Below are 13,797 nucleotides of genomic sequence, written 5' to 3' on the forward strand. Positions count from 1 at the left end.
TTGTATTAGCTAAATTTCAAACCCTTTAATATGCTCCTGTAAGGGGGTTTAGTTTAGGAAATCGTGAGATAGAACTGATGAGAGAGAAGAAGCAATAAGAAAGCAGAAATTGTTCGAAAGCTTTAAGCTTTATTATTTGTGCATGTGCGTATGCGTGTGCATGTGTGTGTGTGTGTGTGTGTGTGTGTGTGTGTGTGTGTGTGCATCCATGAATGTATAGAGGGAGGTCAGAGGTCAACCTTGGGTATCTGTTCCTCAAGAGCCATTCATTTTGTTCTGTGAGGCAGGGTCTCTCATTGCCTGGGGCTCACTGATTAGATTAGGCTGGCTGGCCAAGGAGATCTGGGGCTCTACTTGCCTCTGCCTTCCCAGCACTGTGATGGCAACGGTGCATTACCATGTGCAGCTTTTTAATGTGGGTCCGAGAATTGAACACAGGTCTCCATGCTTATATGGCAAGTACTTTTGTATCTCTTCAGCACCTATTCTGCTAATTTAAAAAATGTCAATTGATTCTGTTTGGGTTAAGAAAAATTAATCTGAACAGATTTTTTTTTTTTTCCCTGAGACAGGGTTTCTCTGTGTAGCTTTGCGCCTTTCCTGGAACTCACTTGGTAGCCCAGGCTGGCCTCGAACTCACAAGTGCTGGGATTAAAGGTGTGCATCACCACTGCCCAGCTTAGTTTTTTACTAAAATCAAATGCATTTCCCCATGTCTACTAAATAAATATCAAACCCCAAATGCTGGTTTATAAGGACACCAGCTAATTAGTCAGTGCAAGGCACTTACTGTTAGTCTTTGCTCTAACTTCCACACTTTCATCAGAATAATTTGTCTGGAACACAAAGTTGAGGAGCTGGAGAAAGATGGGATTGGGGTGTGAGTGGTTAAGAGCACTTGCTGATCTTGCGGAGAACCCCAGTCAGTTCCCAGCACTCATGGCTGACTACAATTGTCTATAACTCTGGGTTCAAGGTGATCTGATAGCCTCTTCTGACCTCCACAGGTATCAGGCATGTATGTGGTGCACATACACACATTCAGGCAAAAAGTCACACACAAAATAAAATAAAAAAAAAAAACAGTCACAAAGCTTAATTTATCACTTTTCTGATAAAAGCCTATAGGATCAACTTTAAAGTCTCATACCAATGTCTACGAACCTTTCTAAACTTAGCACACTTACCATCTTCCTCTCCTTTACTTACCATTTTCCTTTCCTTTATGTGTCCAATGCGATAAACAATCTGCAGTTTCCTGGTCCATTGCTCTTCCATGTTCCTGCCTCTGTACACATTGTGCCTCTACTTGGTAGATGTCTTTACTGTGTGTCTAGAGACTTTGCTTATAGACTGCTAGGACATTGCCTTGCTTGATTCACCACTGGAGTTATTTATCACAGGGCTAAAACACAGAAAGCAGTCAATAAATATTGCTTAGGTGCATACCCAGAACCCACTTATTCAAAGAATTGGAGGAGCTGGTCCCTACACTCAATTTTGGCCAAAAGGGCGAGAAGCAACTGGGATGATGGCTTTCTTATGGCTGTGATTGAAGGAAAAACATCATCACATGAATTAAGAATTGAGAATGCAAGAGTAAACATGAACAAATTAATGCAAAGAGGAAGAAGTCATCATGCTGGACTGAAACGGTCCAAGGCATTTTTGCTGAAGGAGGTAGAATTTAAAATACGTATTGAAAGATAAGAAGGAATTTGAGTCTTTGCTAGCAGGACATCTTTTTTTACAGTAGATTTTCCTTAAAAATTCCTCTCTCTCTCTCTCTCTCTCTCTCTCTCTCTCTCTGTGTGTGTGTGTGTGTGTGTGTGTGAGCATGCACATTTATATGGGCACATGTGTGTATATGGGTACACATGAGTGTGTGGTATAAGTCCAAGGTTGATGTTGGGTAGCTTCCTCAATTGTTCCCCACTTTATATACGAGACAGGCTCACACTTGAACCCAGAGCTCACCGACACAAGCTAACCAGCTTTCCTGGGGATCTAGTTTCTACTTGAGTAGTGTGGAATTATGGGGTGGCTACCACATTCATCCAGTATTTATATAGGTTTCTCTAGTGGCAATTGCTTTATCCACTGAGCTGCCTCCTTACCTCCTCTTTATTGAAAATACCGGTTTGAACGACAATGGTAGGAAAAGTGGAGGAAGAAGACTTTGGAAATGACTAAAAAGCAAGATCAGAAGGTCTAGAATGGAGAAACACAGGATACATATTCACAAGGAAGGCAGTTCCTTGCCTGGGTGTGCACTGGCTAATGGTGGAAATTAATGACTGTGTAAGGTGGAATGAGGCTATGGATGATCTGAAAACTAAGCATGCCATTTGCATTTGGTAAGGCAGGTAATAGTGATCCATTCCATCTTATCTGATGGTGGTAAATGGGCTGCAGGGGAAACAAACAAAATATAAATGGGAGAGATTAGATAGAAGGCCTCTACTTGGATGGAAATAGTTCTTTATGGTTTTATATTTCCTTATGAAAGGAAGTCATCCAATAAGCCTACAAAAGAGTTTCTTACCACACGCCTTGTAGTAGGGGGGCATAGAAGGTAATATTTTTAATACTCAAAAACTCAACCTGAATTAATCTAAGTTCTATAACCAGCAAATTACATTCACATAGAAAATGTTGACATTGGAATCCAAACCTATCTGTTTTGTTAACGTCCATTGTGGCTAATTTTATGTAATATCTTGACTGGTTAAGGGACACCAAGAGAGCTGGGGAAATGCTATTTCTGGTTGTTTGGAGAAGGTGTTTTTAGAAGAAATGAACATTTGAATTGGTGAATTACACAAAATCTGTCTTCACCAAGGCAAAATCCCGCCCTCAGATGAGGGCGGGAGGGTGCCAGAGTGAGAAAGGAGAAAATTTAGAGGTGGGAGTGAAGTGAAGGCTGGCTCTGAAGATGAAAAAGGAAAATGACCAAAGCTGACAGAATCAAGACTCCAGAAAGGCATGGAAACACATCCCCTCTCACAGTCCCCAGGAGGGACACAGCCCGGCCAACACCAAGAGTTAGACCAGTGAGATGCCTTTTGGAGTTTGATCTTGGGAAGGGTAAGCCAGTATGCTTTCGTGGCTGTAAGCAATTTAGTCTGTGGCAGTCTGGGTAGCAGATTCAAGGAGCAAACAGGAAAGTAACTAGGGAGGGGACCCATGCCTACTTAGCACCTAATGTGTAGCATGACTGACCTTACAGCAAGCTTGTGGAGGGAACAGTCTATTAGCCATTTTTGCATATGAGGAAAATAAAACTGAGAGCTGAAGTAACTTGTCTAAAGTGCTATAGTTGGGCTGAAACAGGAGATTAAGGGATTGATATCTGCTGTAAAAATGCCAAATTCCTCTCTCCAATCTCAAATGCTCAATCTGGGGACATATGTATCACACTGAGTCTCAGAAATGCCTTTCTGATTTAATTTGTTAGTGCTTGCCTCTCATTTTCCTTCAGTTGAGACTAATTAGTCCATTTCACAGAAGTTGTGTATACGTGATGAAGTTGTAACACTTTTTGGGAAGCGAACTCACGAAACTCATTATTCTTGCTTAGGTAACACAGATGAAAACATATGTAAGCTCCAAAAAGGTTTCCATCAATTCATCAGTGTCAGACTTAGGAGTTCTTAGAGCCAAGCAATGTCTTCACAGAATCCTCAATGCTGTTATTATCAATAATAGCCTCTTAGGGTTGTTCCTGCTGTATTATCCACCTCTGTGGCACAGTAGGTATGCACACATCACCTGCTACCTCCGAACACCTTCCAACCTTATTATTTTTATATCCCAGCTTCTGTTCACACAATTTTGCCACATCTAGAACACTACTATATATGTAATTGATTGTTTTAATTATTTCTTGGACCCTTTTCCCAAAATTGCTTTATATAGAAATAAGCAAACAGGAACAGATAACAAATGCACCTCTTCTACATTCTTATAGAAAACAGAGTGTGTTCTAGTGTATTGCACTTTGTTCTTTCTGTATAACACAACATCATAAAGCCCATTCTGCCTAATTAAAAGGAAAAAATGACATTTTCAATATCACCACTTCATATTCTGTCACATAGACACACCATAATGTATCTAGTAGTTGCCCCTTGAATTGACATTTGAATCTTTTACCCTCTTCATATTTTCATGTGATTATAAAATGCTACATGAAGAACTGAGTTATATGACTATACATATGCTTTCTTTTTTAAAAAGTTTATTTTATGTGTATGGGTGTTTTGGCTACATGTGTATCTGTGATCATGATCTAATACATGTGATATACATGTTGTGCAACAGTGGCATAAATGTGATGGGAGTACCCAACCACTCCATGAGACAGAATACACATTTGACAATGTTAATGAAGCCAAGAATTTGAAACTAGGTAAGTTATGTGTGCATTTTTGGTTATGGTTTGGTGGTTTCTCTTTTGTCATTGTTTATTTTTGTTTTCATAATGAGACAAAGAAAATGAAGTTGGGTGGGTAGAAAAGTGAGGAAGATCTGGGAGGACTTGGGGGAAGGGAAAGAATATGATCAAAATATATGATTTGAAAAAATATTTAAAAATTAAAAAACGTAAAAAATATTTTATATACATGGGTGTTTTGCCTGCATGTATAACGTGTGTGAGCCTCATGACCTAGAGGCCATCAGATCCCCTGGAACTGGAGTTAGAGGCAGTTGTGAGCCACCATGTGGGTGCTGGGAATTGAACTCAGGTTGTCTAGAAGAGCATCCAGTGCTCTTTACTGATGAGTCCTATCTCTAGCCCTATTTGTACTTTCTGATGTGTGCATATTTATTTATAGGATAAACTTCCATAAGGAAGGTTATTGTCTCAGAGGGTAATTGCCTTTGTAATTTGGCAAGTAGTGTCTAATTCTCGTCTGTAGAGCTTATTTTATACCACCAGCCAATACTTCAGTTCTCTCTCCCTCCTCTCTCTCTCTCTCTCTCTCTCTCTCTCTCTCTCTCTCTCTCTCTGTGTGTGTGTGTGTGTGTGTGTGTGTGTGTGTGCGTGAGCCTGTGTGAGTCTATGTCACATAGGTGCAGGTGCCCACAGATGCCAGAAGAGGATACCAGACCTTCTGTAACAGGAGTTACAGGTGGTTGTCAACTACCTAGTATGGGTGCTAGGAATCAAATCTGGGTTTTCTGCAAGAGCAAGTGTTCTTAACCATGGAGTCATCTCTCCAGCCTAAACTTCAATTCTTTGTTTGGTTTTTCGACACAGGGTTTACTTACTTTGTGTAGCTTTGCACCTTTCCTGGAACTCAGTCTGTAGCCCAGGCTGGCTTTGAACTCACAGAGATCCGCCTGCCTCTGCCTTCCAAGTGCTGGGATTAAAGGCGTGCACCACTACCGCCCATCTTAAACTTCAATTCTTAACATCAAATGTCAAAATACCAGGTTCTGAAACTTTACTCTGCAGTTCTGAAAGAAGTTCTATTTCTATAGAAGTCAGTAAAATAGAAGGCATGGAAATGATAAGCAGGATGTACACTTACTGTTAAGAAGCTTACATAGGCACAAAACATGTGAAGACCATATGCAGAAGTCTCTCAAAGAGGTTTTGTTGAGGTCCATCCCATATTGGAATTCAAGTGTTCTGTCTCCTAGATGTGTGTCATCACTGCAATGTGACAGGGTCCTTCCTATAGCTAATACAGTGAGTGATGTGACATCCTTTGGGGGTGGTACTAGTAGGTTGGACCAGGGTGGTGGTAGAGTAGTTGGCATAGGGTATGACTCAGGAGAAGTCATTTAGCAGAGCTGACTATGATGGAGAAGGAACTCCTGAGCCTTTGAGGACTGCTGTAAGATCTAAAAGGAACAATCTAGGAGAGTGTTTAATATATAATAGGGTTCAATACCAACTTTCTTCGTTGCCTTTCTGAAAATAGCAAGGAATTAAGAAAGAAACCCTAAGGGCTTCCAAACGGGATTTATGTCACAACTTCCATACAGTAAAACTACCTTACCATACCCATAAAAGCTCATCAAATGTACTTAGAATTAATTTATGTGTAATTGTAACATGCTGTGTTGTCTGGCTTTTCATTTTACATAGTAGTAGAAACATAGGGTCAAATCCCTAACTGACTGAATTATAGAAAGCAAAGGTTAAAAAAAAAGATTAGGAAAAAGCCACACTAGCACTATAACAAAGGTGCTTAGTAGGCCTGAGTGGTCACTTAGCACAAGGCCATCTCAAAGCCAAGCTGTCAAGAAAAGGTCGACTAGACCAGGAAAGATAAACTAGGTGAAAGTGGGTGGTAAAGCATATGCTTAGCATGTATGAGGCCTTGAGTTGATCTTTCAGTAATTCTCTGTGGTAGGTTTATTATCGACATAAGTGACTATAGTTTCAGAACCCTCTGGATTGGAGAATATGTTCCTCCCTTCCTAAAAAGACAGAATGATAAAATTGTTGAGCCAGCAATTACAAAGTTGAAATCACTTGAAAAGACTGAATCTTATTTATCTACTTGAAATTTCAATTGTGACACTTTTTGATTCATTGTCTCTTTTGTCAGCCTTAGTGAGTGTAATTTACTTAGCTAATTTCACCAGTAGATTCTGTTCTTTCAGGGCACAGAGAAATAAGAATCATAAATATGCTATTACTGCCTGCTTTTGTATCTTATTTCATAGCTCCACAGTTTAAATAAAGAAAATATATTTAAAAGTACAAATTAATTGCACTCATTTCCTGGAAGTATTTCAAAATGACTTCTTTTATTAGAGCCATCAAATCTATTTCATGGAGATATATGTTGGCATGATGCAAACATAACAGTAACAGTAATGACAACAATAACACAAGCAGTTGCCATTTATTTATTGTCTAGTACCTATGTGGTATCATGCTGAGAGCTTTGAATAGATTGTTACTGAGCACATTTTCAAAGAAGGGAGTATTATTCCCATGGTATAAAGGTGAAAACTGAGGTTTAAAGAGATTATCTTGTTTATTCATGTTACCAATTTAATGGAACTAGAGTCTAAGTGTGAATAGCTGTATTCAACATATGCCTTTTAGGTGTTATTATTTCAAATCCAGTAAAGAAGCAGTCTCTCCTCTATATGCAGAAATAATTTTTACCTGTTAGCTCTGTTTTATTACTCAAGAAAGCAAAAATGATTAAACTATAGCAAGAAATAAAAGATGCAGCTATGTGGTTTCTTTCAAAAGGTAGCTTTTAGAATCACTTTCTCTAATGTGTGGGTAAAATCCTCTCCAGTTAGTTTTCTCAGTCTTCATAGAGTTCATTTTGGCATATATACTCATGCAAACTTGTGTTCTACAATGGGCTAGTCTCATCTTTTACAGTCATTCTCAAAACTGGAGGAGCTCCTACAGTGTTAAATGTCATATGCATCAAAGCAACTACTAAAATTGACAGTGATTTTTTTCTACAGAACCTCCATGCTATAAATGTGTTGCCTATTTGTCTTCTTAGCATTCTAAAAGAAGTTATTGCCGCTATTAGACTTCACTGAAAGTGGGTTCAAAAATCTACGGAGGTTAATGAGAAAAACCCAGTGCTTTCTTTTCACCTTGTCTCTTGAAAATCCTTTCAACTGGTCAGTAAGAAGCAAGTAGTTTGCCGTGTCTTCCACTGAAAGAGCATTGTAATTCAAATCCATTCAGTGCTGCCTCACTTGTGCAGTTTGTTATCCAAGCTTACATAGTATACCGTGCACCTATTTTAATGATATAGCACATTAACAAAAATTTCACTCACTTAAAGCCATGTTTACTAACAGAGCCTTAGCACCTCCCAAAATCCCTCAAAGACAAGTTTCGCACATTCAAATCGTCTGAACAAGTAATTGATACATACAGCTTAAGCTCTTTTTCAAATTAAGGTCTTTGCACAGTTTTAAAATTACACTTTAAAAAAAAAAAAAGGTTGGTAGAAATGTTTGTGCAGAAAACACTCAAGGTCACAAGATGCCCATTCAATTCTTGCTACAACATGAGAGAGGCAACCAGGCTGATTTCTAGCTAGATTTTTCCTAGAATTTTCTTGAGGGAACACTGGAAACTTTATTACAAAAGATGGGAAAGTTATCAAGTGCCAGGAAAATCAGGAGGTCAATACAGATGAGAGGTGCCTAAAGAGAAGTGTGAATCAGTAAGTTTGTGGAATATATGCTGACTTATGTAATTTTTTTTTTTTTTAGAGCCCCTCAAGATAAGAAAATAACACGGATGTACGAGGAAAAAAAAAATAGCCCAAGAGGTGAGACACAGTCATTTTGATGGGGGGGGGGGGGTCTAACTACACAATGAGGTCATCCTATCTCCCGGAAGTGACAAGTAATCACCTGCTTTGCACTAGCTCCGCCCCTTCCCTCAGAGGTCCCGCCCCTCCGCCAGAAGCCGGCCGGGTGTTAGGGGGCGTTTCTCCCAGAGCAAAGCTGAGAGCTGCGACGCAGAGGAAGGGGACCCCAAAACGTCTGGCACTGCCTCCTCCAGAGAACACTTTGGACCGCCTCACTCAGCCCAGCGGGATTCTGAAACGCCGAGGGGTCAACCTGATGGGTTTCGGGGTCAACGGAAGAGGGGAAGGGGAGCCCTGGCGGGGAGAACCCCCCGGTCCCCCGCCCAGCAGCTGAGGCACAGGAGGGCGGCCATCTTGGCCAGCAGGGTAGGGCCAGGAGGCTGCGGGCGCCGTGCGATTGGGGGGCTCGCCCGGAAGTGACGCCACCCGCCCGGAAGCGGAGGGGGTTCCCTGGCCCACTCCCCCCCGTTCGTCTGCTCCCCCGCTTCCTCCCCGCCCCCCTTCCTCTCCATTCGTTCCCCCCCTCCCCGGTCCCTGCCTTCTCCCCCCCCCCCGTCCCTCCCCCCCCAACCTCCGGAGCTGGGAAGAGAGTCAAGATGGCGGCGAAATCCGATGGCGGTGGCGTGGGGGTGGGCTTCGCCCAGCTGCACAACCTGGACGAGGCGGTGGGCAGCGGCGAGGAGGACGGGGAGCCCGGGGGAGGCGGCTGCGGCGGCGGCGACGGCAGCGAGCCCGGCGAGAGCAGCTCGCTACACATCTGCCACTGCTGCAACACCTCCTCGTGCTACTGGGGCTGCCGCTCCGCCTGCCTGCGCTCGCTGCTGGGCAAGAAGCCGCGCCGCAGCGCCGCCGCCGCCGACGGGGGGGACCAGCCTCTGCAGCCGCCCGGGGCCGCCGGCCGCCACCCCCCGACGCCCTCGGCCGGCCGACCGCAGCCCGCGTCGCCGCAGGTGGAGCGGCCGTGGCTCGACTGCCTGTGGATCGTGCTGGCGCTGCTGGTGTTCTTCGGGGACGTGGGTACCGACCTGTGGCTGGCCCTCGATTACTACCGCAAGGGGGACTACGGCTGCTTCGGGCTGACCCTGTTCTTCGTGCTGGTGCCGTCGCTGCTGGTGCAGAGCCTGAGCTTCCGCTGGTTCGTGCAGGACTACACGGGCGGCGGGCTGGGCGCCGTGGAGGGGCTCAGCAGCCGGGGACCCCCGATGATGGGGGCCGGCTACGGCCACGGCGCGGCCCGCGGCGGCCCGGGTGCGGGGGGCTCGGCCACCCCGGGGGCGCAGCGTCTGTGCCGCCTCTCCGTGTGGATCTGGCAGTCGGTCATCCACCTGCTGCAGATGGGGCAGGTGTGGAGGTAAGAGCACTGCGGGGGGGGGGGGGGGGGGGGTTTGCGGCCGCGCGCGGGCCCCTTGGACGGGCAGGGCTGAGCAGGGCAGCCGCGCGCTGTCCTAGCGTCTCGCGACGGTCAATAGGATGCCTGGCCACGCCTTTGGCCCCGGGGAGGCCCCAGATCCCTCTGTTTGCCCATCTCCTTCCCTGGGTCGTACTTGCAGGAGACCCTGCCTCTGCCCTCCCTCTTCTCTGCAGACCTCCATCCTGGTTGCCCCTTTCCCCACCCCCGGGTGTCCCAAGGTAACCGGCGCTCGCTCTCTGCACCCCGGCTCACATCCTGGAGAGGGGGTCGACCACCTGGCTTCCTCCAGCCGGTTGAACTCGCCCCCCCCCCCCCCGCTTCCCCGAGAGACATCCCCCCCCCCCCCCCCCGCGCGCCTCCCGTTTTCTCTCTGCAGTGGCCGGTGTGGGGCCTCTCCTTAAAGCACTCCTTCCTTTCATGCCCCTCCTGCAAACCCAGCCCCTGCGAAGGGCTCCACACCTCTGCCCTCCTTGAAGGAAAAATGACTTTTTTTTTTTTTTTTCTTTTTCTGAATAGATGTGCCCTTTTCCAGCGACAGGGGGAAAAAATGAGATGGTATCTAATGGCAGCAAGCGTTTGATGTTAACTCTCACCTCTGGAAAATCACTGAGCCACTTGGGCACCTATTCTGTTTTTAATGGCCAGGCCTATGTGTGATTTCTGTTTACATCCAAGATGCAAGCTTGGCCTCAAGGCCCCCTTCCCCCTTCTGTAAAGTCCTAGTGCGTCAGGTGGATCCCTCAAAACCACTTGCCAAGGAACCTTAACTGTCTACCTCCCTGCCTAACCACATAGAGTACCTGACTGGCTACCCCACCGACTGCCTCATAGTTAATAGTCTACCTACTGCCCATCTCACTGACTGATTGCTTCACTGTTTATATCCCTGCCTCACTGACGACCTTAACTCCTTACCTCGCTACCTCACTGTCTACCCTCATTGACTACCCCACCGCCTGACTTCCTCACTGATCGCCTCACTGTTTACATCACTGTCTCATTGACTACCTTTATGGTCTGCCTCACTGATTATCCCACTGTCTTGACTCTTATTGACTACCTCACTGACAGGCTACCTCACTGGCTACCCCACTGGCTACCCTCCTTGTCTACTCCACTGACAGGGACCATCACTGGCTACCTCACTGTCTACCTTCCCCCCTGCCTGTTTACCTCACTAGTTCACCAACTAGATTTCTTTACTGTCTGTCTGACTGCTTCACTAACTGATTGCTTCACTGGTTGCATCATTATCTCACTACCTTCTCTGTTTACCTCATTATCTTCATTGTCTGCCTGCCTCACTATCTACCTCATTGCTTACCTCACTGGTTACCTTCATTGCTTACCTAACTGACTACTGAGTTGTTTACCTCACTGGTTACCTTCACTGCTTACCTAACTGACTACTGAGTTGTTTACTTCACTGGTTACCTTCACTGCTTACCTAACTGACTACTGAGTTGTTTACTTCACTGGTTACCTTCACTGCTTACCTAACTGACTACTGAGTTGTTTACTTCACTATCTCACGTCTGCTGTCTCCGAGTCTGTCTGCTTCTTGAATACCTCACTAGACTGCCTTACCAAACTGATTACCTTCACTGTCTGCTGACTAGCTCGCTGTCTACCTCACTGATTGCTATTGCTGTTCTCACTGACCATGTCATTGTCTACTTGAATGTCTACTGATTATCTCACTGTCTACTGACTGCCTTTCGTCTACCTCACTGTTTACTTCACTGACTGCTTGACTGATTACATTCACTGTTTACCTCACTGCCTGACTGGCTACATCAGAAAACCACTGAAACCTTAGTTACCCTGTGCCCTCTGACTTAAATCAGCTTCAGTGTGTTCTGGAACCAATGACTTTGTCAGTGACAGCATTTACAAGGGGAACCATTTTTCTGGTAAAGCCTACACAGGGATGAATCCTTTTGGTACATTTCCTCAGGAGACTGGTCTATACTATCTGCTATGCGAAGTAATTTTAGGCCTCAGCACCTCAGCTGATAACTCAGGTTAGATGGAAGAAAGTTTGTGTTTTGAATGTTTTCTTCAGCTCTCTATTCTGACTCATCAGAACATCTGAGAAAGCATGAAATTGAATCAAAACATTGTCCTACAGAGTTGATGTGCAGATTCATGAAAAAGTGAGCCTGGGTCTTGATTTTCCTGGTTCAACCCGGTGACCATTACTCTAGCTGCCTTTGTCTGCAGGTAATTTGTTTCCTGCTGATAAAAATTTATGAACAGAGTAAAATTTTTAGTTATGAGCATAGCTGGTCAAATAACAGTTTCAAAATAAATCTTAAATTTAAAATTTTAACCCCTTCCCTAAATAATTCCTGCTGAATCAGTATTGGGGATATAATTGCTCAGATATGATTTGGAGGCTGGTATGAACAGTGAGGGGAGAGGGGCAAAAAGTGGGTATGAGAGTGATCTTGAACTCTTAGTAGGGATTTTGCAGCATGTATTTAATAACTAGCTTCTGTTGAAGAGATTGAAATTACTGTCTTCTTGTCTCGTGTGTGAATATGGGCAATGAGGATGTTTGTGACACGTTCAATTTTTTGAGAGAATTCTAATGTGACCCATTCCATCAGTTGGAAGTAAGCTTTTGGGACCAATGAAGTTAGAGTTAAGTGTATTTTTTGTTAGGATAACCCCTATGCCCCACCTCATTTAGCCAAACTTAATTGTGTTTGTGCAAGGTTGAAGTCTAGATTTTGAGACAAACTGAAAAGTTTAGATTAAGCTTTTAGATTTGAAATGGGGTGTTGTATTTGCCCCCCATCTTCAATTAACTTTTCAGTCTTCACTGGGAAGAAGTTATGGAGGATGCCTGTGTGTTTAGTATGTCACACTTTCAGATTGGATTTTATCTTTACATAACTCAGAGAGTTACAATATTGGAAGACAGGATAATTCAGCAAAGCTGTTTCATCTCTATTGCTACATTTCAAAAGCAGTATTTACTGAGAAAAGATTTTCATTTTTTATTTTTGGACTGACTTTACTTGAAATGCTCTGAGAACAAAGTCTGCTCATTAATACCTGCTAGGCATGTTGTGTGCATTGAAATCATTCATACGGAAGAGCCTGTGAGAAAGATTTTCACTCTTTTCTTGTTTCTACCTCTTGGCAAATGGTTGCTTGTCAACATGTATAAGCACACATTGACTCAGTCCTTTACTGCAGGTCTTTGGGGTTCTGTTGGTTTCCTTTATCATATTTGTGACCCAAATTGTGCTATTTCATGTAGTTACATGGCATCCAGGTTAAGGTTAGGAAATCTGTTTGATTTGGGCCATATTTCTAAGAAAAGATATTAGTGAAGTTGTACATTGACAAAACTAATCCCACTAAACATTGAATACTTGTTTCTCTGCCTTCTTTTTTCACATGTTTTAAAATGTAAAATTTCAGGAGTCTGCTTGGAGAGAATATGGCACCTGTTTAGGAACATGCTTCCCGTGATGTAGTGGAGTGCTCTCCTTGTCTTTCCTGTCAAAATGGCATGTGCTTGACATCTCTGTCATGCTGAGCCCAACTTGGAGCAAGGAAGAGTAGCTGTGTCTTAGTTAGGGTTACTGTTGCTGTGATGAAACATGACCAAAAGCACATTGGGGAGGAAAGGCTCACATACCCTGAATGACAGTCTCTTGAGGGAAGCCAAGGCAGGAACTTGAGGGAACTTGGAGGCAGGAGGTAATGAAGAAGCCATGGAGAATGCTGCTTACTGGCTTACTCAGCCTGCTTTCTTATAGCATCCAGGACCACAGCACAGGGATGACACTACCCACAACCATCTGGGCCTTCCCACATCACTAATTAAGAAAATGCCCTACAGGCTTGCCTGCAGCCTTATGTTATGGAGGCATTTTCTTATTCGAGGTTCCCTTCTCTCACATGACTGTAGCTTATGTCAAGTTAACACAAAACTAGCCAGCAAAAGCTGTGTTTGTAGTGATTTGGTATTGTGAACCCGCCTCTGAGGAGCATTAGAGTGTGATTGAGGTCTATTTAGGTAAGCTTTCCTGGCACTAATTGGTGAAA

The 13,797-nt window shown here is 44.1% G+C and overlaps 1 protein-coding gene across 1 annotated transcript in view; it reads left to right on the forward strand.

Annotated features, from left to right (window-relative positions):
- The first annotated feature begins 8,857 nt into the window (after positions 1–8,857).
- Xkr6 (XK related 6) overlaps positions 8,858–13,797 on the forward strand; it is a 214,557-nt gene continuing 209,617 nt past the window's right edge. The window contains exon 1 of the mRNA XM_036199371.1: positions 8,858–9,672. Within this exon, the coding sequence (XP_036055264.1) occupies positions 8,918–9,672 (755 nt within the window). The 5' untranslated portion in view covers positions 8,858–8,917. The remainder of the gene's footprint in view (positions 9,673–13,797) is intronic.

This window comes from Onychomys torridus, chromosome 9 (genome assembly GCF_903995425.1).
Source record: "Onychomys torridus chromosome 9, mOncTor1.1, whole genome shotgun sequence".
In the NCBI taxonomy this organism is placed as follows: domain Eukaryota; kingdom Metazoa; phylum Chordata; class Mammalia; order Rodentia; family Cricetidae; genus Onychomys; species Onychomys torridus.